This window comes from Dysidea avara, chromosome 9 (genome assembly GCF_963678975.1).
Source record: "Dysidea avara chromosome 9, odDysAvar1.4, whole genome shotgun sequence".
NCBI lineage: Eukaryota > Metazoa > Porifera > Demospongiae > Dictyoceratida > Dysideidae > Dysidea > Dysidea avara.
This window is the reverse complement of record NC_089280.1, coordinates 7,584,519-7,611,810: the sequence shown is the minus strand read 5'-3', so window position 1 is coordinate 7,611,810 and position 27,292 is coordinate 7,584,519. Positions and strand designations below refer to the sequence as shown.

At 37.9% G+C, this 27,292-nt stretch overlaps 2 protein-coding genes across 2 annotated transcripts; one reads left to right on the top strand and one right to left on the bottom strand.

The window, feature by feature from the left end:
* Positions 1-144: 144 nt before the first annotated feature.
* LOC136265738 (V-type proton ATPase subunit G 2-like) lies at positions 145-1,740 on the bottom strand. Its single transcript, XM_066060647.1, has 3 exons — positions 1,597-1,740; positions 1,378-1,478; positions 145-389 (listed from the first exon to the last, which is right to left on the bottom strand). The coding sequence occupies exons 1-3, from the start codon at positions 1,676-1,678 to the stop codon at positions 213-215; spliced, it is 360 nt and encodes a 119-aa protein (XP_065916719.1). The 5' UTR covers positions 1,679-1,740; the 3' UTR covers positions 145-212.
* Positions 1,720-25,610, top strand: LOC136267452 (arf-GAP with coiled-coil, ANK repeat and PH domain-containing protein 2-like). Its single transcript, XM_066062614.1, has 23 exons — positions 1,720-1,877; positions 2,556-2,652; positions 2,981-3,051; positions 3,464-3,540; positions 4,513-4,636; positions 5,186-5,218; positions 7,574-7,687; positions 8,381-8,479; positions 17,601-17,669; positions 18,512-18,597; positions 19,330-19,418; positions 19,773-19,864; positions 19,923-19,976; positions 22,934-23,024; positions 23,075-23,171; positions 23,751-23,852; positions 23,901-23,973; positions 24,824-24,904; positions 25,041-25,077; positions 25,129-25,230; positions 25,324-25,383; positions 25,443-25,531; positions 25,587-25,610. The coding sequence occupies exons 1-23, from the start codon at positions 1,809-1,811 to the stop codon at positions 25,608-25,610; spliced, it is 1,830 nt and encodes a 609-aa protein (XP_065918686.1). The 5' UTR covers positions 1,720-1,808.
* The last annotated feature ends 1,682 nt before the right edge of the window (positions 25,611-27,292 follow it).

Below are 27,292 nucleotides of genomic sequence, written 5' to 3'. Positions count from 1 at the left end.
CTTAAGCTATTACAGTGGCTATATGGATCAACCCTTGAAAAGGGACACCACAATGACACTTGTGTTTGGTATTAAGTCTACTACATTAGACCCCTGAAATCAGGCATACAAGCAAAAATAAATTCTCTTGTTTAAATAGTGGAGTCACAGCAACACAATTAGATATTTTATTCACAAGTGCAAATGAAAAATTAATTTCTTCTATATCAAGTTCATTGTACTTTAGGCCTGTAGTTCTGGTGAACCTCAGGCTTGATGTCACAAACTAGCTCTAGCAGTCTATCAATCACCATCTCCTTGCTTGTCGACACTTGGGAGGTGATTTTCTGCAGCCTCTTCTCTGTGTCCACTCTCATTTTGGCAGCAAAGTCATCTTTGGAGCCAGCATTCTGTGAAAAAGGAGATTGTTAAATTAATGAACACTAGTGTGTGTTTGTAATTTTCAGCACATCAAAGCAAGGTATTATCAGTATGTAAGTAACATGCTGTGCTAGGAATTATTCATGTATTCTGAGGATGCATAGGGCAAGACATTCTATTGGTTATAATTTCCTTGTCAGTTGATTTATCACATGAAAATAGCCAATGAAATTCTTGTACAAAATGTCTGTTTGGATGGCTCACACAAAAATCCATTGCATGACCAACAAACAACATACAAAAACCTGCTGTTATCTTAAACCACCACTCACCTTGCATGATAATCAGGGAATATATGTTTGAAACCATAGCAAAAAAGTCTAAATGTGATATATCATATAGTGGGTTTGATGAGGGATTGTTTTATTGCAAATTGGCAGCTATCCATGAAAATTTTCCTTGAAATTTGCAGCTCAACCAAATCATAGCATCATAAATGCCTAAAACATGCTGAAAAAGCAAAAATTCCTCCCTTGAAATTTTGTACAGTGGCAATTAACAAAAAATTCAAATCCATGATGGTGTTATTATCTTGATCACATGATAAACATAAATATTCTGTACCAAAAATAAAAAGTTGGTTGGGAACAAGAAGCAAAAGGTGTAGCTGAAGTTGTCTTAGTTAATCTTGTGGTGTCTGACCCTACAAAAAGTTTGGTATTACTAGAATGTTGGCAGCTCCAAACAGATTGCAAAATTTGATTTATATATTTCAAGCTAATAAAATGGCAGCAATAACAACTCGCCCCTTTTGGCTATGGCAAGCAAATCTGGTATCAATGTCACTATGACATGAACATAGTACTTGCACTACGCACGAGTTCAAACTTTCTTTGCACAGTTTCACCTTTTAATCTGGTCATTGCATTTAGTTGAACACAGCAGGAATTACATCAAATTTATTATCGATCATACCATGTATAACCAGTTCGAGGGTGTTTATATCTGCACGAGTACCTTTTTCATCTGCTCTTGGAACAGGTGCTCGCGTTCTTGCTTATATGTTTCAACCTCTTTCTTTGCTTCTTCCTTAGCCTCCTTGATTCGCTGTGCCTTCTCTACAGCAGCAAAAAGAACAGTTGAGTGAAGAAATATAACTTACACCACGTGATCACGATTACAAATGTACCACAACCATTTTATAACTACTTTCTTCGGTACTGTTTGCTAACTTACTTCGTTTTGCACTCGACACAACTTCTTCTGCTTGTCTTTCTGCTTGCATTAACTTCCTAATCCCTTCGCTTTGCGACGCCATCTTCAAAGAAAATATTTCTATGCGCTTAATTTGAAGTGTTTGATAGAGGAGGCGTTAAATAGAATATACCATTGAGCAAGACATTGATACACCGGCTCCTGAATTCGGAGACCAGAGACGGCAGTACGAAATGTTACTGGACTTAACGAAATGCCACGACCCTGGCCCAGATTACTTACAATCGCTGGCGTACTATGAAGTGAGTACTTTGTACTAGTACGGATAGAGTTTTAAATGTAGTGCAATGCTGTAAACTAGAGATACCTGGGAGTAACTGATAGTAAAGCAACTATTTATGAGGGAGCCCCTTCACGTTTGGCCACCGAATGCTCTGTTGCTTGGCTGGTAACCTGGGGGTCTTTCTATTTATATGCTTTTTATTGCATTTTATTGCAGGAAAAAGACCTGCAGTAAAGGTCTGTGGACATCATGTGCCCACAACCAGAGAAACATACATAGATGTGTACAGCTACACTACCTATATTTACTACTTGCCTTGTGGCTAGCACCTGTTGTTGGCGTTACCTGTTGCAGTTGTGTAGACACTTTAAGTGCCTGTTGTTGATTGGCTAAATAGTAAAACTATCTGTGAAATGTATGTACCTCAAGTACTCAATTTGTACACTACACATTAAAGTAGCTAGCCATGCATGGCTACAAGTTTTACACACCAATTTTCAACACAGTACTCATGTACTTCTTATTTTATGTGAGCAACATAGAAACCATGAAATTGAGTGCAGCAGTCTACTGTTTTGGCTGGGCTCTAAATTGGTTGCTTGGTTATATTTTCTGTGCATCCATACAATTCAATTGTGGTATTCTTTGAAAGTTTATATGTTTGTTAAATTGTATTGTGGGTTGTTTCCCTCAATAGGATGCCACAATTGGGCTGGAGAAGAGAATGAGCAATATCAGTAATATTTTACTCGAAAAGAAGAAATTAGCAGAAAAAGATGCAGAATTAAGCTACAGTAAGTCACCTTGTATAGTTTTGTTTCAGTAGCTGTCAGTATGACTGTAATTCAACTACTCCATTCAGGTATATGTGTAGATACGACCTGTTTCACCAGTATGTGGTTTGCCACTTGCCTGTTTGGTCACTTTTTTCCAGTAAAAATTTTCATGTTACCCATACTGCCTGCAATTAAAATTCTCAGTATGATTCTTGAGTGATATGAAATCTATGGGGGGAAAGTTACAAATTCCATCCAGCCCTATATATGTAATGGCTCCAAGTTGTTATGTAGTATAGAGCCAGGATAGAGCTGATCTGTTCACTATTTGTTTGTTTTGTTGCAGGATTAATTGAAGAGTTTGAGTTCTTTTCCAGAAATGAATTAAACCCCAAGAAGGAATTGGATGCCAACCTTGTAAGGCAATCTTTTTTATAGGCTAATTATAGACGCTGTTAGTTTCATTTTATGTATAGAAATACACATATTGTAGTACTATGGCATATTGAAGTAGTACTAAGTTGAGATAAATAAAGTATATATGTATACAATATGTGTAGTAGATTCTGCATAGAATATACTGATCATCTTGTAACCTGCTACCAAAGGGCCCTTACAATAAGCAGGTGTCCTTGTGTTTAGGTTCCTTTGCCAACAGGTTCTACTGTACTTATGACAAGAACACCTAAGGGCCCCCTGGCCGGTACAGGTAGTAGGTTAGGAGGTGATCAGTACATTTTGTGTGTCGTTTAGTTATAGTTTTGTGTGTGTTGCACAACTGACATCACTTACATATATCTTGTTTGTTTATCCTTTCATACACATGTAGCAAGCTACGATGGAACAGATGACTCAATGTCTTCGGCAACTAACGGAACATCGTGAACGCTACATAGACCAGATTGAGTTAGTTCCACACCTGTCACGTACTACATTATATTCTGCCCTGTAATCTGCTTGTGATTTCTTGACCTGTAGTGATGTGCGATAATGATTTTGCTATAATATTGATTATCACGATACTGGCATCACAATATGATAGTATATGACAGTAGTAGATCCGAGTAATAAGTTGCATAATTTAGTAGTAATATTGTTTATCCTATGCCATACCGAAATTTAACAAATGTTAATGCAGCAAATGTTGAGAGAAAGCAAACCTTCAGAAATGCAGAAAATATCTTGCGAGTTAATTAAATAATTGAAATAAACCGTCAATTAAGAATGTTTTGAGATAAAAATATCAGATTTGCACGATATCACGATAATCACAAGCTATTATCATATCACGATAATGGATTACTGTGATGCGATTATCACACTATTGATATTATTGCACTATTGAGCAGATAGTTGAATTAGGAAGGTCATCTCTTACAGTGTACACAAACAAGTTAGCAGAATTTCTCTAGTACATCTCTACTGTCTTACCTTTGTGGTATAACATTTGAGCCACGTACATAACAACTCCATGAGTGCAGATGTGATTGTAGCAAGCTTTATCACTATGCAACTCTTATTAGACTTAACTGTTATGCCAACGAAGATAATTATTGTCAGCAAAATGTGTTTTTTTGCACAACTGGTGTAGGGTAGCTAACTACCAGCCAATTTAATAACAAAAACTTGTCATGCTTTTGCAATTCTTCAAATACTGTACCAAAAGTCTGTGTTGTATGTAGTGTTAACCAGTTTAGTGTGTATTACAGTACATGTTTAACACTTCTGTAATGATAGTTCATTATTTTGCATACATAGTGTGTGCATATTGTTTCTATAATTATACAGTAAATACACATAGTATGTGTAGAGCAGCATGTATGTATATATGAGCCGCATGATTTCTTATGTGTGTGTTTGCTTTATTTCTAAATTTAGAATAGGAATAGTAAAGCCTCTCAACCAATTCTTGAGTACTGAGTTTGGTCAAGTGAATGTCACTAAGAAAGCATTTCATAAGTCTCATACTAGAGTGACACAGCTGGTAGAGAAGTTATGTCAGGTACGTGTGTATAAATATACTGTTTGTTTGTGCGTGTGCGTATGTGTGTGTGTGTGTGTACACGACAACATTTTGTGTGTGTGTGTGTGGGGGGGGGGGGGGGGGGGGTGCATGCGTGCGTGTATGTGACAACTAGAATTAGAATTTTTTCATGTCTAACTGGAAGATCACTTGGTCTGGGATTTCTGCATTTAACATGATTTTAGTAACTCCTTGTGGGTCTCTTCTGGGATAGCAAGTCCAATTACGGTTTTTTTATTTTGGCTCTGATGTTTGAATTGTGTGTATGGGTGGGTGGGATTGTGCTTGTTTAGTTTGCAAGGTGTTACGTAAAATGCAGTGTAGCCTGCATATGCAACACATGTGTTGTATGCAGTGTGTGTCACTAATTTAAAGTTCGGCCAATGCTTTAGACCCTTTTTGTGGAGCACTGTCTCCTGTTGCCTATACCTGTTGTTCAGACACGTGTGTTATTTGTGGACACACATGTGCATTGTGTGGTATATATAAATCACTTGTTCTTATATACTTTTTATTTGTTGTTTGTAGGCAAAGAAGCAAGACATAGGAGTGTTGAATGAGGTAACTCACTATGTGTGTATAAAATGTGTTTGTGTATACGTGTAGTACATACTGTATATTAGAGTTAAAACACTGCCGCGCGTGTGTACGGAAAATACAGCACGAGGGGGTGTGTCGAGAGGCTAATACAGCACGAGGTGAAGCTGAGTGCTGTATTTGCCTCTCAACACCCCCAAGTACTGTATTTCTTGTACACACAAGCAAAGCGGTACTTTAAGTGTTATATTGTACTTCCTGGTCGTATCTGGCTTGGAGCGATTTTCTCTAGTACTCAAACCACTGCAATTTTCGGTGATAGATATCATTAAGTGTCATATAATCTATTTCTAGTCGTAGAACGAACTAATAGGATTAGTTTGGCTAGTTTTAGCGATTTGCAATGTCACGCACGGGATCAATCGTGCTGTCTTAGTAGAGTCGTGTTTAAAAAGCTTCATGATCAGACGATCAGTAAGTGTTTATACAATCTGTTCCTAGCCATAGAACGAACTTGTAGGATTAGTTTGGCTGGTTTTAGCGATTTACAGTGTGTTGTTTACGTAACATTCCTTAAATAAATTCTCCACATAACTGTACTGTATTTACCCAAGTGTGCTGTGCTTGCCCAATTAAGCGCATAACTGTACTGTATTTGCCCAATTAAGCACATAACTGTACTGTATTTTCCCAATTAGCTGCATAACTGTACTGTATATAGGTACTCATACAGTACAGTTATGCAGCTGATTAGTACTGTATGGACAATATGATACGTGGCATCGCTTTGATTCTCCACGCAAAGTACAATATATACAAGTACAGTTAAGGAGTGATATTTTATCATTTAGTTGCATGGTTCCACAGATTGTCAGATACTGTTATGTGTGTAATACTGCATGTATACTGTCATGAGGAAGGAGGGTGTGTGCTTGTGAATTGTGCTGAACATGTAGTGGAGCCAATTGATATACAGTGTAGGGAATAATTTTTGGTTGTGTTCAAACAATTTTTTACTTGGAACTTCAGTATGTTCCATAGCGGTTATTTACTACATGATGAAAATTACAATTAAATTGCATCATAAAGCATCAGACGACTGAGAGACTTCCATACACACAGAGTGTCTATGTACAGCCAGTCTTGAGCCTTTGGTTTCAAGTCATGTACTACTGTACAGTGGAACCTCAGTTATCCAAACCCCTTGGAACCAGGGGTTGTCCAAAAGTCTGAAAAGTTCGTGTCTGTTGAAACTATGTATAAGTAATAGTTGTAACACGGGCATGAGGGCATACATATCAGACAAAGCCCGGATGCCCCGTGTTACAGCTAATATGTAACACTTATCAGGCTGATAGCCTGTACAGGGTGATCAATCACCTAAGCCAATAACAGTGCAGCCAATGGATGTATTATATATGCATACCTAAAATTTTTGATTATGGGTCAGCAGCTAGTACGTTCTGGTTATGATAAACGGACATATCCTAGAGATATCACGGAGAATTTCCATTACACGAGTTTAATGTTTTAATCAGTGCTATTGAATTGTTTATGGAGAAAGTGCGTAGTTCATTAAAGGCCTAAACAGGTAAGCTTGCTTGTAGAGTGGTCACTCCGTGCAGAGTGGTAACTTCGTGATGGGGGCGTGTCCCTATTCAAAAACCTGTGGAAACGATCGGTGAATAAGTTATATCGCTAGTACTCACCTTTGCCTGACGTTTTTCAACTCGTAGGATGGCGAGGATAATGAAACGCTCTCCACCTGAGTGATTTTCATGGCGAAATCCAAGTCGTACATCCTAATCACGTGAGTATTAATCGATCCCCACAATCGATTTCAGCGTCAACATCTATATAATCACTGCCCAGTTGTAGCCCGATCTACATTTCGTATGTAGCCCGGGCAGCTCCTTTGATCTGAGGTGTGAAAGTGTTACATATAACTTTAGAATAACATATATATTTTTTAATTATCAGCATTTCAACTATTCTAATAGAACAGTCACTACTCTAATAGAGCAGTCATTTGCATAGTTTGGTTAACTGAGAATCTGGATAAGTGGGGTCTGGATAACTAAGGTTCCACTGTACTAACCTTAAAGACTTGAAATACCATTACGTACCTCCACATATGTGGAAGGGCAAATCTGTCCATGCTTCCACTTTGTGAGCGGCGTACTGTAACTGTAGGTGTCTACCCAAACCAGTCGTTACATGTACATTGATGTACCTCATGATATGTATGTACATTGTAATACCACAGCTTTTAATGTGTCTACATAAGTAACTGTATAATATATGGGCAGGAAGGAGCCAAAGCTCCTACCCTATAAAATTAGCTTCTGTGTGTTCGATAATGATGTGTTTTGTCTATAGCTATCAACTCAACTATTTGATACTCGGGCAGACTTCCATAAAATCTCTTGTCAATATGCTTTGGAACTGATCCACTTGCACAAGAAGAAAAGACCAGAATTCATTGAGATACTAGTACGCCATAAAATACATGTACAGTAGACCCTCGAGCCCCAATGATCTCAGGCAATGATTAAAGTATTCAGATAATCAAAGCCCTTTACTTGCTCTAACAAAACATACTGTAACCTATGCACACAAACTGCTCTAATTGAGCAGTCATTTTCGAGGGTCTACTATATCGTACAGTATAGAGATACAGTATATATGCTCCCATAACATTTACACAGTGACACCCGTATATTCCAGCTTCAAAGTTTCCTTGAATTTAAACTGGTGACTACACCTGTATTAGGCATGTCTCTTTAGTGTACAACTGCAATGACATATTTGGGGATTACAGGGATTTTTCTAGAAAATAAATTCAGGGGGGGGGGGGGCAATCCGAGTTTTTCAGAAATTGAGGGGGGGGGGGGGCAGAACTTAAATTAGGCTAAATTTGTTTTATTGTAGCTAGCCAGCCATCGACTAAATTTTATGATTTCAAATCATTGTTTCATCATTGGGCTGGTTGAGGCAGAGTTCGGGGGGGGGGGGGGGGGGGGGGGAGGGATTCCCCCCTTGCCCCCTCCCCCCCCTAGAAAAATCCCTGGGATTATCACAATGGCCAGTTTAGACAGGTGACCTTACTAAAACAGTGACCTCCTTAGAACAGGTATTGCTTGTGCAATTATACAAATCACATTAAGTGTTGATGTTCTATCACAGCTCAACCTGATGATGTATGACTGCTCCTACTTTCATCTTGGTCATGTCACTCTGAAGGAGGTGGAACTACAAGTCAATGAAATATACAAAACTTGTGAAGTTAGTTACATACTGTGTACACTTGTTGTGTAGAAGATAGAGAATGGTTTGTTGGCTGTGTATAAAGTGATACCTCTTTTACCATATCATGAAATTTGTCAGTGGTGTAGAGTTCTTCCTATGGTAGTTTAGAAATACAAGTTTGTGATGTTAGATAAGGCTGGGTAACGTGTAGACATGACTTGACAGACTGAAGACCTGACTCCTTAAAAACATGTGATAGGTTTGTTTTTCTGTAAAATTATCCCCCAGTATATTTGGGTACATTGTGAATGGCCTGATGCTTGCCCCTGATGCTTGCCACCAGGCTATTTACTAAATGGATCACAAACTTGATGACTGGTGCTTACATCGCAGACCTCAATGCACGCACCAGTAGTCGAGTTTGTTGTGAAGGTGGGAAGGAACTGCACTTAGGAGTGGCAGTACCTTTTGGTAATTATTATACCATTTTTCAGATTAGAATGAGTTGGTAAACTAAAGAATGTGCGGGTAGACTGGTTAGTCTAAAGGCTTAAATCATTTTTCAGTTACTTTCTTTCATCATACAGTATGGTATGTAGTACTGTATATTAGGGATTATGGAGGCTTGGGTTTTTCTGAACCACTTGGCAGTATTGGTTAGGTACCTGTATATCACCAAACCCAAAAGTACCTTTAGTATGACCCTTAATGCTTCTAATACAGCTGTAGATTGCTACAAATTTGAAAAAATATTAATGTTCTACTTACTAACTGCCTACTGCCTGCCTACCTGATGCCTTCAGACAAGCGTAACTCGACAACGGCTAATGCTACGGGCTTGATTTTTCACTGTTCGATGTTGCTTCAGCTTGACAGGTGCCTTTTGGCATACCACAGTACAGTACTTACAATGGGCACATCATGGACTTACCTTTGTCCTCCTTTTTGTCCCATTCTTGCTGGCAGCCCAAGGTTTCAATTCACAGTAGCATGATCGCTTCCCTGCTTTTGTAACAGGAATCATCCGTATTTTCTGTGGTGACTGGATTGATTGCAGAGGCACTTCTCGTACTGCTCTTTGTTTATAATGCTATGAAATGGGCTGAGCAAATCACAATAGTAGATCCAAATATGTAATGTAATAGTCATTTTATTGATCCTATGCCATACTGAAATGTTACTACAGAAATGTCAAGAGAGAGCAAACCTTTAGAAATGCAGCAAATGTTGCGAGTTAATTAAACAACTGAAATAAACCATTCAATGGTAAGAGTATTTTGAGATAAGAATATCTGATTTGCACTCACGGTAATCACAATTTATTATCACATCACGATAATGGGATTACTGCGATACAATTATCACATACAGTATCGATATTATTGTACATCACTAGCTGAAAGCGAAGCGTAATGGCCACTTCACTTTCAAGTCAGTAACTGATAGTTGGGGCAAGCGTTCAGTCGAAAACAGTACCTCTGGCACCATCCTTTCTTTTGATGTGGTATGTGCGAGTTCACCAGTCTTAGTAATGTTACAAAAAGTAAACAAACAAGTAACACAACTGAAATAGGGATTAGTCCACTAGTATATCTGTAGGTGTAAGTGACCTCCCTTGTTTCCCTACATTTTTGATCCCTAATCAAACTTATAAATTGACACTTTTACCGCTCTGCTTTATTTTTTGGAAACCGTCTTATTGCTGCTTTCTAGGGCTCAGTGATAATTGTTTACTGTATAATGCTTAATCATTGCACAGTGTCCTCAAGATAGTTAGGTTATTGGCAGGAGCTCATAAGTGCCGCAAGGCATCCTGATATTGGTATATTGTATCAATTTTTAGCGGCAATATTAGCTCCCACTACTAACATCAAGATTTCCATATCAACCACTGATACAATACTATGTATTGGTATATTGACACACTGTTGTTAAATTTTTAAGTGTAGTCTATGATATTCAATAGGTCCTTGGGAATGAACTATCTAGTCAGCCCTGTGTAATATAGGAATCAACTACTGAGGTGGCTACAAAAAAAAATTCTGGCAGGTGTAATGTAAAATTAAGAATTTGCTACCAACATACATGAAAGCAATTTTGTTAATTGTATGTGCATCAAAGGAATTTAAAACAAAGTAGAGTGGTGCTACTCTACTGCAAGACCCTGAGACGGGAGTTACTATTCCGTGGACTGGACTACTGGACTGGAACACTGGTATTTTTGGTTTTTGCACATTCTATGGTTGGAATTTTAGTGTCTTGCTAGTAAGCATCCTTAGGGCACCTGCAACCCACTTCTAAATGCTGAAAACGAGCAGTGGAATATGCTGTATTTCACTGCCATTCATTATACGTATCACTATACAGCACTCTAGTGTGTAGTAATGCTGCAGGCAGTGCAGGGAATGTGACAGCAATAGTTAACCAGCGATTGACTTGGCAGTAGACAATATCCTTTGAGATATGGGCACTAGAGCAAGCTTGAGGAGCAAGCTAGTCTCGCTAGTCTCACTGCCAGACTTCTGTTTCAGTGTAGGGGCTTACTGATTAAAGATTATAAGCACCTGTGCTGAAAAATATCTAACTAGTAAGCCTCTGCACTAAACTAGAGGTCTGGCCACGCCGGCGAGACCAGCTCAAGCTTGCTCTAAGGATATCTCGAAGGATATTGTCTACTGGCAAGTTGATTACTGGTTAACTATTGCTGTCACATTCCCTGCTCTATCTGCAGCATTACTACACACCAGGGTAAGGAAAAGTGCTGTATACTGGCATAATTACAGTAGTGAAATATTAAGAGACAGTTTTTGCATATTCCACTGTTTGCCTTCAGCATTTAGAAGTGGGCTGCAGGTGCCCTAAGGGTGCTTACTAGTAAGACTCCATAAATCCAACCACAGAATGTGCAAAAACCAATAGTCCAGTCCAGTAGTCCATTCCACTGAATAGTAACACCCCCCTGAGACACAACTAACCATTGGTAGGGGAATGTATTAAAATATTTGTGGGTGCCTTGTTGTCTCAGTTATTAAGAGGCCACACTAGCCAGTGAGTGCAAGTTTGTGATGTTAGATAAAGGATGTTGTTTATGTAGTTATACCTGAACCGAAATCATTACACTATTATAGCAGCCGTATATTGGTATGTACAGTAATTACATAACACAACGGATGCGTTTCTAGTCCCAGCGGTGCTTATATATATATATATTATAGTTATAACACGCTTACGAGGGATATGACTAAAATATATGCACAACTCATGAGAGCGCACAACGTTTGAGTGAGAGTGTGTATATTTAATCATATTCCGAGTAATTGTGCTATAACTGTTATATTCTACACCCCAGTAGATGAAACGATTATAGATAGCAATTTATAGTGAAACAGTACCTGCTGGAGATCGAAATCAGTAGAAATTCTTGATGGATCAGACGCTTTGGACTCTTAGTGGTGCCACACCCACCTAGTTGCTATTAGTGAGTTATCCACAATGGAAACAAGAGTTCATTGAGAATCGTTCCAGTAGCTAAGGTGAATAATTGTTGGTTGATTTAGGCGCTTGTTATTAGAGACTTGTTTAACGTTTAGATAAGGATTTCACAGGATGAAGTTACACCATTTATGGTAAGCATAGCCACAAAGCGTGGTATATCAGTTATATACCACAGCGCGGCGCTTTTGATCTACACCACAGGTCTGGTATATATATATACCACTTTCACACCTCACTTCAAAGGGAAGAGAAGGTGTATAAGTTGTATAATAGCACCAAGAGTTAATAATAAGAGAGGAGAGTGTCTAACGCCGTTTGGTCCTGTAATAGATAATTGCGCAGATATTAAACAGCTTCTTTTCCGCATTACGTACAGATTGGCTAGTATATTTTCGCATATAACCACAAAGGCAATCCCAGATACAAGGGCGTGTGTTCAACTCGATATTCAAGTTCACCACGAAGAGCATCGCTCTGTTGCTTAAGAAGTGTGGCTGTTAACCTCGAAGATAACTCTGGGGGAGAACGTCTGAGAAATCAATAAACACTGAACCAGAGGCGGAGTATAGTTTCGAATTTTTACTGCCGGTTTCGCCATGTTACCCTACCTTTGAACATTCTTCAATTGAAGGAGCACTGTTCCCTGTACATACCAGCTCAGTGTTTAGTTCAGTCTTCGAATATTCTCGAAGATTCATCACGGTGCGGCTAAACTAATGGCGGTTAGGAAACGAACAAATACTAGAAGCCTATATGTTACACAGAAAGGAAGCCGTTTATCTTCTGCGCAATCATTTATTACAGGCCTATACAGCGTTAGACACTCTCCTCTCTTATTATTAACTCTTGATACCACTGTTAACAGTGCTCAGGAATGCATTAACAAGAATAGGAGGTAGTATATACAAGTTATATACCACACCTGTGGTTGAGATCAAAAGCGCCGCGCTGTGGTATATAACTGATATACCATGGAAAACTGTGGTATATAACTGATATACCACACTTTGTGGCTACGCTTACCATATATGGTGTAACTTCACACATTCCGCGAAATCCTTATCTAAACGGTAAACAAGTCTCTAATAACAAGCGCCTAAATCAACCAACAATTATTCACCTCAGGAACTGGAACAAGTTTCAATGAACTCTTGTCTCCTTCGTGGATAACTCACTAATTGCGACTATGTGGGTGTGGCACTGTTAAAAGTGTAAAACATCTGATCCATCAAGAATTTCTATTGATTTCCATCTCCAGGAGGTGCTGTTTCACTATAACTTACTATCTAAAATCGTTTTCATCTACTGGGGTGTAGAATATAACAGTTATAACACGATTACTCGGGATATGACTAAATATACACACTCACTCGAGTGCTGTGCGCTCTCATGAATCGTGTATATTTAGTCATATCCCTCGTAAGTATGTTATAACTACAAAATATCCTCCTAGTATATACTACCTCCTATTCTCATTAATGCATTCCAAGCATTCTCAGAAATCATTTGATTTCTTTGATGAAACTGTGTGATCTCCTCTCCTTTAATATAGCGACACTTCACAGGATCGATAGTGGGTTTTAGTTTTTGTAAAGTGAGCCAAAGCATAGATCATGGACTTGGGGAAGAAGATCGTTCATTGTTTTACTGAATGAAGAAGGTCACAGGTTAGAACATGTTGCATTCAATAGTCACGTGGCGATGTCCCACAGACACTGGGTGTAGTGCTTAATTGATTTGGCCATTAGTGTTAATAGTATTAACTACTTTAGTTTATTCATGGCTAGTAAAGTAAGTACTTTAGTGTAGTTGAATCGTCTTTACATTGCTGTTTTGACACCTGGCGCGATGTCACACACGTGTGGTGACTGGGCGTGGCGCTTAATTGGCTAGGCCATTATAGCACTGTAAACATATTCACTGCTTTAGTTTATTCATGGCTAGTATAGTAGGCTTCCTGTGTTTAATTGCGTACCCACAATCGAAGCGATCTGCATGCTCGTGACGATACATTTACGTCCGGCCTCTCAGCAGCGCCTTGTCGTTGCTCTTACGACGTTACCCACAATCGAAAGTCACATTGTCCCATATAAATACACTCGCAAAGCATTTCTGGAGTTTCCATGTACACTTGCAGGTGAGTCACCAAGTGAAATATATTAGTTGTAACATGGGCACTTATGATTTGCCTGAAATATACACATGAGCACGAGGGCGCAGCCCGAGTGCGAGTGTGTATATTTCAGGCAAATCACTCGTGCCCATGTTACAACTACTACATATATATAATATACGTATATATATATATATATATATATATATGTACCACTCTGCGTGGGCAGTTCAAAGGCACTGCCAGTGCCATAATTTGTATATTGCACTGCTGCAGACCGCAGCGAGTGCATTATAACTTATAACGCACTGGTTGCGGTTTTGTAGACCACAACAAGTGCATTATAAGTTATAATGCACCGACCGCAGTGCAATATACAGATATTGCACTGGCTGCGGTTTTGTGCAGCATAGCACAAGTGCCGGTGGCGAAGACCACTACGACACCTCACCTAATAGGTGGAAAGACACTTCACAGATCACTCGAATTCTTTTATAGCCTGACATGTAAAGGTCGATTGTGGGCCATAACGTCACCAATACGTATAATGTTTACAAGCAGCCAATGGCGATCGAAAAAGCCAACACGGGTGGCCACAACTCTAGTCTACATATATATAAACGTACTTATACACCTTACTAGTCTGGTGCCATCTTAGCCCAGATTAAACTGTAGTCCACTTCGACAATGACTCAATAAAACAAATATATTCTAAATAATACTAACCTTTACGTTCGATTGTGGTAACCAGTTTTGTCATGCCACCAGATTCGAGTTTAGCCAGTGTGAATGGTAAGAATTAGACTAGTATCGTTTAGTAGTTGGGTTTTGTTTACTTAAACCGTCTATTTAGCTGCTTTTTTTCGCTCGAGGGAATCACTATGGCGATTAGTCTGGCGCGTAGTCTATATGGCGATTGAGTGATCACGCTGGCATGCTGAGCACTACATGATGAGAGTCAAACAGCGAATGCAGGTTAGTGATATAACGCATAGCGTACTAGCTTTCAATATCTCAGGTGGCTGCAGGGGGAACGTCATCGCAACGTCCGGCTTGGTTACCCACAATCGATGTTAGAAACCTGGCCTTTATAAGTGTTACAGCTGTCTTGTGAGACTCTCCCCACCTATTAGGTGAGTGGTACATAGCAGTTATACAATGTGCACTCGTGCTCTGCCTGTATAAACGCACTTGCCTTCGGGCCTAACGGCCCTCAGGCTCGTGCGTTTATATCAGGCAGAGCACTCGTGGCCGTTGTATAACTATATAATATAATATACGTATATATATATATATATATATAATATACGTATATGATATGTAGCTACAAGACTGGTCTAAATTGTTTTGCAGGCTTGACTTGACAAACTGAAGACTTAAACTGCCTAAATTTCTCACAGATCCCTGTTTGAGATAATTCTTATGATAAGGAAACTATAGCGTCTTTATACATATTACAATGGGAAAAAAAAACCAAGATTATTGTATACAAATTGTTTAGATTTGTACTATTTATTGCAAAACTTGTGATAGGATGTTTTATATTTTTCTATTAAATGCTCCCCAGTAGTAAAACACATCCCACTGCATTAGGAAGGGTCTGGTGACTTATCAACATTTTTGGGCCCTTCACCATATTGTTTATGTGTGTGTATCCAAAGTTTCAGTCAGCCATCTTCATCGTTCTAGCCTATCAAATCACGCTATAGTTGAATCGGAGCGTCTATGTAGTCAGAAAAAAAAATGGTGTACCACCAAAAAGTTTCAGCATTGTCATCAAATCCTACCTAATAATGCAGTGGGTGTGGTCTGGACACGAAACTAAAACACAGATGAACCAAAATTTCTATTTAAGTTAAGTAGTTGTATTGTCATTGGAAAATGGTAGCAAATTGTTCAGGTACAACCTGAGCACCCATTGATAACAATGCCTTCATGTTTTGCCTCCATTGACAAAAAAATGTATTCCCACAATCAATACTTAACACTGATTATTAGGTTTTAAATACAAATTGCTATCCATTATTAGAGTAGCCTGGTGCTCACCAGGTCGTTTCCTAAATAAAGGAACAAACTGTGAAAACGGATCTTGCACTAGAGGCCTCGGTGCAAGATCGTCTTCGCAGTTTGTTGCGGAATTGGGGAGGAACTGCACTTAGGAGTGGCAGTACCTTTTGGTAATTAATTACATTAATTTTATCCATATAGCTGGTAAACTGATTAATAGTGGGTAACTGTAGACTCCAAATTCTGAGTTTTGCTCTTTCATCAGTGATTTTTTGGTTAGCCACCTCAGTAGTGCCTATATAGTGGACCCTCACTATCCGAACTGTGGAGTGACTGTTCTATTAGAGTATTTTGTCAACAATTGTATGTTCTATTAGAGTAGTTTACCTAGGCTCTGTATATTCAATGTAGTGTTGTTTTAGTTAACTATAACTAAAGCTAAAAGTACTTTTAGACAAATATGTTTTAGTTACCTAAAACTATTATAACTAAAACTAAATCTATAACTAAAAAACAACAAAATTCAAAACTAAATCTAAGAATTGAGAAAGATAACTAAAACTATAACTAAAACTAAAAGGTTTTCATGTTCTTAACTAAAACTAAAACAACACAGAGAATATAACCATAACTAAATCAGTAACTAAAAAGAATTAAGAAAGATTACTATAACTAAAACTACAACTAGATTTACTGATGGAACTGGCCATGACTATACCTAACCTAAAAGTCCTTACTAAAACGACACTAATTCAATGGGTTTTGCTAATCTGAACAGACTTGATAACAACTGTTTGGATTAGTGAGGATCACAGGCACAGAATGGCTGACTAGATAGTTCACCCTAAGGTTCCAGAGGAGGTTAGACGCGTTCACGTGAGCTGTACATTTTCATTGGAAAATCTTCGTTTCAAGACAATTTTATTGAAAGTTTGTGTATTTCTAAATCTAACGGTGTGATGAACCCCGCTGCTTAGGCTGGTAACAAAGCCATAGTTTAAAGTGCCAATAAAATATATTATGCAAAATCTGTTTTATTGAGGAGGGTAATACAGTGATTTCAGTGTAACGCAATGAATGGTCGTTGTTTCATTATAGAAAGCGTAAGTGACAAATCTGGTGAAGTTGTATGCATCAAATCACAATTTATTAATTTCACCCCAAATCTCGAGTGCTACAAAGTACATAGCCTTGAAGCCTACGTGAAGGACAATCTGAATATCTAACAAACCCCAGTGAACCCCATCATTTTTCAGTTTAGTATTGCAACTTTTGAGGATCATGTGAAATACCAAAGAAAAGAATGACATATACAAGACACATACGAGCACTCATTGTTATGGTTGGGTAATTGCTTATTATAGTGTTAACATTTCAAGGTAGTGTTAATGGTGGCCAGCAGTGGCCAAGTGGCCATACCAGTACTTGAAAATGACCACAACACAAGTAGTACGTACAAAAATTGTTGTCTTTGTTTCAGCCAATTTCCACCACTCAGAATTTCCTGGGAAGAAACATGATATTGTTTTTTCTTCTGTTTAGCAAATAAGATCCAATGTGATTTCCAGTGACAGTGAACGGAAGGTACGGGCCACCGGTATTCTGGAGCAGGTGAGCTCATGTTGTTAATTGGTACCACCTAAACTGTTGTTATAGTGTGGTGATAACTATTGTTGGTCTCTTGAGTTTGAACATGTCAAATTCCACATTTGCCATTCTGCTCCTACTATTTGTGACTGTCTCAGCAAACCCCGCCCAGTTCATGCAAGCATGCATTTTAAGAAAAATGAAACTTAAAAATATTGATGAAATAAAGCACGCTACAAAGAAAATAAAATACACAAGTTTTAATTGACCCATTAATTAGGAGAGCCATTCTCAAGTCAATTAAAATTATATACCATCTTGTTCGCTTGCTCATGGAGAGTTTGAAAATCTTTTGTTTCATTTTTGTACCCCCAATGGTATGCATGTGTTTGTTTATGCTGCAGTAGACATAAACAAGATTATTATCATTTAAAAGACACGGTCACATTTTAAAGTTCTACACTGTACTACTGTATCTATACAATTTTTCAAAGGACCTATTAGAAGTTTCATCCTCTGAATTAACAATTATCAGGATTATCTCCTTGCTGTATAATGTATGTAGGTGACCTGAGTGAAAAACAAGTGTTCCGCAAAAATATGCATATAATCTGTGACAATTACGTACATGTATCTCAAAAATTTATACGTATGCATTTTTACCAAATGTAATGGGAACTACAGTGCTGCCAGTTCTATTAGAGTGCATAGGGACACTACACTATGTGTATTAAAGATCCGATTCTCAAGTGGGTGCTGCCTTCATACAACAGCTTATACCATGTTTAGTTGGACAAGACTTACTATTTAAAATCCATACCCTGCTGAATAAGAACAGATCAGGTTTTACTGTTATTTTTGTTTAGATGTTAGTTGCAAGAGGCAGGGACTTGGTGTCATTCCATCAGCAAGACCTTCAGCTCCCACTGAACATTTCTCTGAAAAATGTCGGGTGAGTATTTGAGTGGATAGAGTATATATACATACATTAAGTTGTATTGAACCTGAATGGCAGGCTCAGTGCTCTATGTACTTTTTTGTTTGCTAAACTATTTAGGTGGATATGTTTCATAGCCATTTAAAAATATTTGAAAGTGCTTGCTGTAGTGCCAACACTCAGCTTACAAACTGAAAACCATACAGGGACGTGCCCACAGTAGTCGACAGTGCTCAGCACTCAAACCACTACCACACACCAACCACTGCAGATTCACCACTGACTTATACAGTACAGCAAGTTTAATGCCCCACACTTTTATCCTACACTTTTGGAGTCAACCCTGTTCCTTGTAGCCACCACTATTCTGAACATGAGCACGTCCTTAACTGTATCTAGCTACGTATAATTATGTGACATGTTCCCTGTGAATATATGTACAATATGTATGTCAGTAATGTACATGCTGTATACAATTAGTGTACCAATGTACGTAAACTAGCACAAGCCATAATTATATTTGCTACTGATATTTATGTGAGATCATTAGCCTTCATTAATTTGGTGACAGTTAAATTGTCAGCTGGGTGTGAAAATGACTCAGGTGATCTCAAAAAGTATTGAAGTATTCATGAAATTCTTAACAAATGTTTAGGCTTTTACAGTGTTTCTTTCAACCCTACATACATGTGTATTTAAAATACGGGGAGGGAGGGGTGACTTGGGTGTCATTATTTACTATTTCAGTGGCCACTTGAGGAGGATGCATCAACACATGACGTTTGAAGAGAAAGATCTTAAACCATCATCAGCTCCTCAACCAAACATCACAAGAGGTATTATAGAGTGTACTGTGCCATACAATATGACTGAATCACTTGCAGTGGGGTCTAAATGTTCAGATATGTAGGTGATTTGATGAAGCCAAATTCACTTCAATAACTTTAATAGAATGTACACATGTACAAACAAACTACTTTTGTTGAACAGTGTTTCATTTATTTATCGTCAAACGTATTGGGGTCAGATTCCTATACTTACTTTTATTAAGGGTGCTAGTTTTGGTCCCAACTATGGTCCTGTTGTACTGTTAGACTGCAGTAGAAGCTTATCAACCTAATAGTGGTCCTTACAAAGATGTTACACTGTAAAGTATAAGTACCAATGTGTGGTGTGTTTTTTTTCATCAGGTTATTTATTTTATGCTGAGCCACGCACATTTGGTACCAGTTGGATTAGGTTATACTTCTACATTAAAAGTGGACAACTGTTTTCTCAAGAGGTACAGCCCTATAGTGTACGTGCGTGTGTGTGTGTTATTTTACATGTCTCTTTTACAGTCAACAAAATTGAAGAGTCCTATTTCTTTAAATCTCAGTTTGTGTAATGTTAAGGTATGTATGTGAATATATATTGTACTTACGACATGAATCAAATGCTGTATAGTAAAAAACTTTGGCGGTAAAAAGTGTGACGAAACCCCTCTGTTGAAAAAAAAAAAAACTTTGGCGATTGAAATAATATTCGCCAAAGTTTTTACTGTACGATATGTAAGGGTAAACGACAAGGTGTCAACTCATCAGTTAAGTAGTGTAGTAAGTGTATAGGTAGCTAGCATTGTTGCTGTAGCAGTACTTTTGTAGCTACTGATCTAACGACGTGCTAGCAAAGGCGTGCTACTCTATCTCCTGCGATGCCGAGAGCGACCGTATTTGCTTTTTCAGTGAACTTCAGTAGCAGAAGTTATCACGTATATCAAAGTATTTGGTCAAATCCATCACGAGACAATAAACTAACTGACATGTGAACTGAAAACCGGTTGGAAGTACTATCCCAAGGAGTGCTTACAACTGTGAGACACATTCCTATGAAGATCAAGATCTCCAAAGTCAGCTCGATCTTTATTGCATGGTGGTACGAGCTGACCTTCACCTCAAGTTCTAGTTACTCAATGAGCTCATGTGATCATCTAAAACAATTGGCCAAAAAAACTTTGGTGAATTGAATGCTATTCGCCAAATTCACCAAAGTTTTTTGCTATATGGTAGATTGAAATAATTCATTATCACTATTATAATTGTTCTAGCATTTTATGTGTGTGTGATAAATATGCCTTACTTTGGCAAATTGAAAGTATTTCAGAGTGCATTGAATCCTATGGAGAATGGAGCATGCAACTCTGTACACTACTAATATTACAGTCAACATGGCATCATATGATATCATTTGTTACATCATTCTTATGTGACACAGAATGGGCCGCTACTCCGTCATGTTATGTGGAGGCAGCTTCAATAGGAAGGCCATTGAGTCAAGGGAAAAGCTTGAAATAGTCAACTGGAGTAATTTTATGTCACTAGCGAATGTAGAAAAGTTATCCTGTTATGCCTGTGTTACCAGAGGAGGTACGACACAAAATAAGTGCCATCGGAAAGAATTTGTATTAAATTTATACTGATTTTTTTTTGTAAAAAGTAATGTCTTATAATAGACTTTGAAGAATTTTAAAGCTCCCTGGACACTCTTTACTTCATTATCAGTAGTGCTCTCTCTCCCTGGCGGCTGCTTGTCTTCCATTTCGTATGTCAAGTTATTTATCATGTGCAATAGATCATGTATATTGAAGTCAAACCATCACATTGGGGTTGACCCATTGAATTAAGCATTAAAAAGCTTTTGATTGGTACATACGTAGTTTTTAGCAGTACCCTTCTGAAGTAGCTATAGGTTCTCTATATAAACCCTATAGCTCACGTGAACCACTCCTCTACAGTGCTACTGTTCTTCCGTCGTGTCATCCAACTTTGTTTCTTTACTTTGTCATGCTGGTTTCGTGATATACTCAAGCATGTACCTCCATGTGTAATGTTCTATTTTTAAATGTTATCTTTTATAGTACAAGAAAAAAATTCTGTACAGTTTAGGAAAAAAATTCTGTACAGTACTTGTGCTTCTGTAATGGTTTTCTTGTTTATAATGCTGTATAAGACATTCATCTTTCTATTTTATTTACTAGGAGCACGTCATACAACCAAGTACATAAACAACAAGTGGGGGCAACCAAACAGCATGGCAAGGAATAATGTAGTGTATAGCGCCTGCACATTGTGTACTCAAGAGAATCATACTGCATGTGGCACATCAGAGACTGCATGAGATATAACACTACTTGTATATACCATTCATCATGCTAACTGAGTGTACAATAGAAGGCTGACTGCTATATTAGGGTAAGTGACTGCTTTATTAGAGTATCACGATCTTGCAACACTGACAAATGATACTTAGCCAGCAGAGCTTATGATAAGAATTCTCTGTTGTCCTGCCACAATGTCCTGGCAAACCAAAATTGGCCGGACAATTGTTCAAATTGACTGGACATGTGGAAGATGAATGCCCAATATGTCTACTGTAGCATAGCAAATTAACATTATAGTGGTAAGATGTCACATGCCTTACTGCAGCTGTTATGTAGTTACTGTACACCAGAGGGTTGGCATTGGTACATTTGTGGCCACTCCCTTGGGTTGTAAGAATGTATACTATCTCCTGGCAACCAAGTGACTGTTATTGTTGATAGCATGCCAGCTCAGCCCTTAGGCTCCTTCCTTGTGCTTTGATGGGACACTGTGTCAGGACAAATTGCATTATGGTCAGACATCTATGCAATTTGACCAGATTTTGTCTGGTGTCCAGACGTTATCATAAGCTCTGAGCCAGTGTACATTGCTGCTACAATATTAAACATGGTTATGGAAAATGCACTCTCCACACAGTGGTCTGACTGGCTGCCCACTGCCTGCATACTATGAAAGATATTTCTGATCCACATGTCAGATCATGCGGTCAGAAGTGCTGAGTGCACGTGCCTGGTTTAAATGGAAACGGCGTACTGTACATTTTCAACCACCAGCTCGACAACTGATGACAAGGCACGATTATTATACAATCGTACCTTTCTTTCACTCTCTCAGTGAGTGTATATTCCTAAACCATGTAGTTTTTGAGAACATTTTATGATGTAATTCTAACAGAATTTTGTATTGTTCTTAGTACTTGGTTGTATAATTAAGGCTTTACAGCACAAGTGCTGAAGGTCTGTAGGACTATATTAAGTATGTTTGAAAACTTGCAGAAAGGAGAAAAATCCATGACTGGACCGGGCAGTCTCAATCCTACAGCCACCTGATTTACACTCGAATGCTTACAGGAGTCTGCCAGGCGATCAGAATATTTACTCCTTGTTTATTTCTTGTATTTGTATTGTAGGAATCCTAGAGAGTGTAATATTAAAGTTTGTATATTTATTTCACAATACAGCTGGTGATTTTTTTCATGTTTATTGTTGTAGGAAATCCCCGTCAGTGAAGCAGAGAGAAGTTTTTGTTTCAGAGTTACATCTCCAGTTAGAATTTTACTATTACAAGCAGAGAGCAGTAGAGGTAATACTTTATACCACAGGGAAGACTCTGTAACATGTTTCCTCTAATAGAAATGTCATTGTGGATAGAAGCTCTTGGCACAGCAATCACTAGTTCATTCAGTAAAGATGTAACACCTTCATCTCTTAGTGCTGCTTCAGAACAAAAGTTAGTTAGTTGGTATTCTTTTTCACACAACATAACGCAATACACTGGTAACAGAAAAGTTTGGATAAACGAAGCCCATACATTTATATACAGAGCTCAACTTAAAATATTCTAATGGAAGAGTCATTTCCATAATTTGGATAATCGATGGCCAGATAATGGAGGCACCAATGTACAGTATGTTACTTTTTTTAAAAAAATTATTTTTTTTAATGTAATAAAGCAGTAGACTGAATACATTCATGATAAAAGAGTGGTCAGTTTTATAATATCAATCCAAGACACATTATTATTTGAAATTTGAATACACACTATTAGAATTAGAAACAGGAAATTATTGCAGTATATCAAGTGTAGTAAATTATGAGTCATGAGTTAGTTACCTAATTTGGTGTTGCTAGTATCACATAGTTGATAAGAATTTCCCTCCCGACAATAGGAAAATTGTGACCATTTAAACTTTTTGTAAGAATGTGTAGTATATGTGGAGAGGCTGTTTATGTTATGTATCTCTAACATTGTACTTTATTCATTCATTGTTTCAGTGTGTTTACATGTTTAAAAATCTCTTTGCTCTAGTACAGTGAAGTTGAGTAGTATTAATGCCCTCAAGGAACTACATGCTATAGAAGGCAATGGTGTGTGTGCTGACTGTGGAGCAGTGAGCCCTAAATGGACCAGGTACTAGACATGTGTGCTACCTGTAGTTGTATTTTTATTTCCCTCTAGTGTCAACCATGGTATACTGGTCTGTATTGAGTGCTCAGGTACCCATCGTAGTATGGGAGTACAGATATCACAGGTATGACAATGTAAGATGGGTGTACCTGTTGGAATAACAGTACTGGACTGTATTCCTGTTACTTGTATCCTGAACTAGTTGTTTATAAATATCTTTGATTTGGCAAGGAAGTGATCCCCATGGAGAGCTCTGGTCAATTACGCTAATATTACTCTTGTGAAAGCTAAAATGGTTTATTAGTAGTTAGTATTAATTACAATAGGACTTTGAATATCCATCAAACTTTAGAATAGTATAAGTGACTGTTCTATTAGAGTATTTCAGCCCATTCTAGCATAGTAATTATATAGTGGTTTTGTTTACTTTTTAGCTTTGTCTGCCCATTGTACAGTCGTACAGACAATGCAGAACTTTTGAAGTTCACTTTGTTTGAATCAATCGCCGTACTTTGACTATTGGAGACGTTGTGTTAAAGTTACGGATGATTTTCCGTTATATTTACCACACTAAATTATTGACCCACTACCACTAATTGACATAGAAATAGGACACAAAGGTTAGTCAATGATGCACTGTTGTTGCTGTAGTTGGCAAAAAGGTGTGTCTCATACCCAAGCTACATTAAATAGCAAGGAAATCAAGCATGTAGCATTAGGTTGCACTTGTCTGAAGGCATTCGTAAGTCAGTCATGCAGTTGTTTAAAAGTTCCGTTAAATATAATTTTCAGAAATTCGCAACCACGTATCAGAAGTGTTTTATGTCACGTGGATTTAGCACATTTGGGCTTGACTATAACTGCCAAGTCATCTTGAAAGATAAGTTTTGGCTCACATTTTTCCACAGAAAAATGCAAATCTTCATTGTCCCTACTGTACTGTATTACCGTACTGTATGTTTCTCTTGCTTTAGGTAAGGTCTCTCACGTTAGACATGTTAAAGCCAGAGTGGGTAGAGAAGTTGAAACAAGTTGGAAACAGACAATCAAACGCTGTGAGTATTTGTATAACTATCGCACTTGAACACTTTTGTAGTTGCATGCACATACAGCTAATACTGTCAAAATGGATGCCCTTTTAAAATGAAGCTATAACTTTTTATTCAGTACTTTGTGCACTTCTCAATATAGGTATATGAGGCACTACTACCAGCTGATTTTGATAAAGGTATGATGGCTGTTATCCTGACTTGTTGCTGTTATCATGATTGGATTACAGAAGAACTTAAAAGATTTGAGAGGAGAAATGACTTTATAATTGAGAAATACAAAGATTTGAAATACACAAGACCAGAGGATGCAGAAATGATATTGGAAGAAAGTTAGTCTTGTGTAGTACATCTAGTAAAAAGAGCAACTGTTTTTTTTTTTTGATTGAGAATTTAAAATCTGATTATTTATGTTGTGTTATTAGGACAAAGACGAAGAGGTAGACATAAGAACACTGACACATCTGCAAATGGCAAGGAAACAGGTAAAAATAATGATGACCTCTTGTATACTTGTAGTTTGTATCCGTGATTTTTGTCCTAGAGCCGTCAAGTGAACCAACATCCACGACAAACACAACAACAACTACTACTAGTAGCTCAGATCAAACTGCAGGAAAATCTCATGAACCTGTAAGCATGAGAGACTGATTAGTTGTAATTTTTATATATTGTGTTCACCTTGTAGGAGACGTCCAAGTCAGAGACTTAGTAGATTGACTTGTTCTTGTGCATGATTTGTGGAATATACGTATAGTATAAGAAAAATTATATTGTATCTAATTTTTTAGCCGTTGATAAAGACCGGAATATTGTAATATATATAGTCTACACATGTATGTAATGTCATGTGCCAATAGCTATACTGTACTTTTCATACATTTGTTTTCACATAGTCTTGCACTACAACAAGAACAAGCTATAATCGCAGTGAGTGTTTTCTGAACTTTTTAATGAGATATAAGTAAGTTCACCTGGTTTTATTATACAATCAGCAAACTTTGAAATTAACACGTCTGTGTGTGGTGTGAGTATATGTTATGCGATATGTATGTTTGTGTGTGTGCATATTCTCAGTGAGGCAGCATAGGCATACAGGTGGCTAGAGCATCGGCCTAGTTTGGTGTTGTTTCCTTGAGCAAGAAACTTCACTCACATTGCTCCAGCCTACCCAGCTGTATATTGGGGACCTGGTGACCTGGTATCATCAGGGGAAGCAGCCCACCCAGCTGTAACATCAATGGGTACCTGGTGTTTACTGGGGAAGCAAATGCCAGCTGTCCTTGTCTTGCTTAGTGGAACTTCGGGTTCTGCAACCTCTCTCCGTGAGACCTGGACAGTACTCCTGTAGGTTACTAGCCGTGTCCCAGGAGGATTTGCCTGCACAAGGCTCAAGCGCCTGAGTGGGGCACAGGCATCCCAGTGTTGGTTCACAGGGTAGCAATAGCATGTTTCACATGGCTGCTATAGGCTTAGCTTTTGCTTTTCCACATATACTCAGTCAAACTCATGGAGGACAGCTGTGTAATTTTGATTTCATACACTATCCTGGATTGTTACATGTGCATTGACAATTGTGCAATGACAAATAGACATGACACCTCAACAATACATAGCCTATGTTTTACTCTGTGTAATACTGTAATTTGCTTTATTTTCATGCAAAAAATTTTCATGTAAATATTTTTGTATCATTTACGTGAATGACTGCTCTATTAGAGTAGTTCAATCTTGCATAAAAATTTTGTACAAGTTGTTGCATACGAAAATTGTTTCACAACGAAAAAAGAGCAAATTACGGTAGCTTTAAAATAAATTATTTTATAAATCTATGACAGATTTTCAGTGATTAAGTCAAACATTGTTATCCAATTCATTATTATGTCTAGCCATGTACACTTGGGAAGTATATATAAACAATCAACAACAGTTCAAAATTAAGGGTGTGACTAAATTTTGTAAAATCTATCCAAATCATACTTTAATATTTTCGAGATAAGCAGTTTTGAAGAATTCAAGTCAACTTGTCAAGGGTTGTGTGAAATTTACTACATTGATGCTTTAATTTATTGTCTTTCAGAGAAATTAGCTGCTTGTAGTTTTCTTTTTTTGTTGGCTAAACAAGATAGAGAATTTTGACCAGTATAGTATAGTTTCACAAGGGGTGGACAGATATGCTCGAAGTCCAGGCATGGGCTGTGCTGCATATCACAGACTAACACACAGAAACATTTGGCCAACAGTAACAGACCATCCACTATTATAGTACCAATGATTCTCATCAAGCTCCTTACATGGCCAGGTATACTGTACGAAACAAAATTTTGGCAAATCAATTGCAACTTCCAATTCACCAAAGAATTATCCAATGTTTAGCCAACTAAATAGAGAGAA

Excerpts from the sequence above, each read along its gene's own strand:
- LOC136267452 (XM_066062614.1), top strand. The coding sequence starts at position 1,809 with ATGTTACTGGACTTAACGAAATGCCACGACCCTGGCCCAGATTACTTA. Across the intron at positions 3,541-4,512 it reads CGCTACATAGACCAGATTGA|AATAGGAATAGTAAAGCCTC; the intron begins GTTAGTTCCACA and ends TTCTAAATTTAG. Across the intron at positions 8,480-17,600 it reads AAATATACAAAACTTGTGAA|CAAATAAGATCCAATGTGAT; the intron begins GTTAGTTACATA and ends TCTTCTGTTTAG.
- LOC136265738 (XM_066060647.1), bottom strand. The coding sequence starts at position 1,678 with ATGGCGTCGCAAAGCGAAGGGATTAGGAAGTTAATGCAAGCAGAAAGA. Across the intron at positions 1,479-1,596 it reads TGTGTCGAGTGCAAAACGAA|AGAAGGCACAGCGAATCAAG; the intron begins GTAAGTTAGCAA and ends TTGCTGCTGTAG. Across the intron at positions 390-1,377 it reads TCCAAGAGCAGATGAAAAAG|AATGCTGGCTCCAAAGATGA; the intron begins GTACTCGTGCAG and ends CCTTTTTCACAG.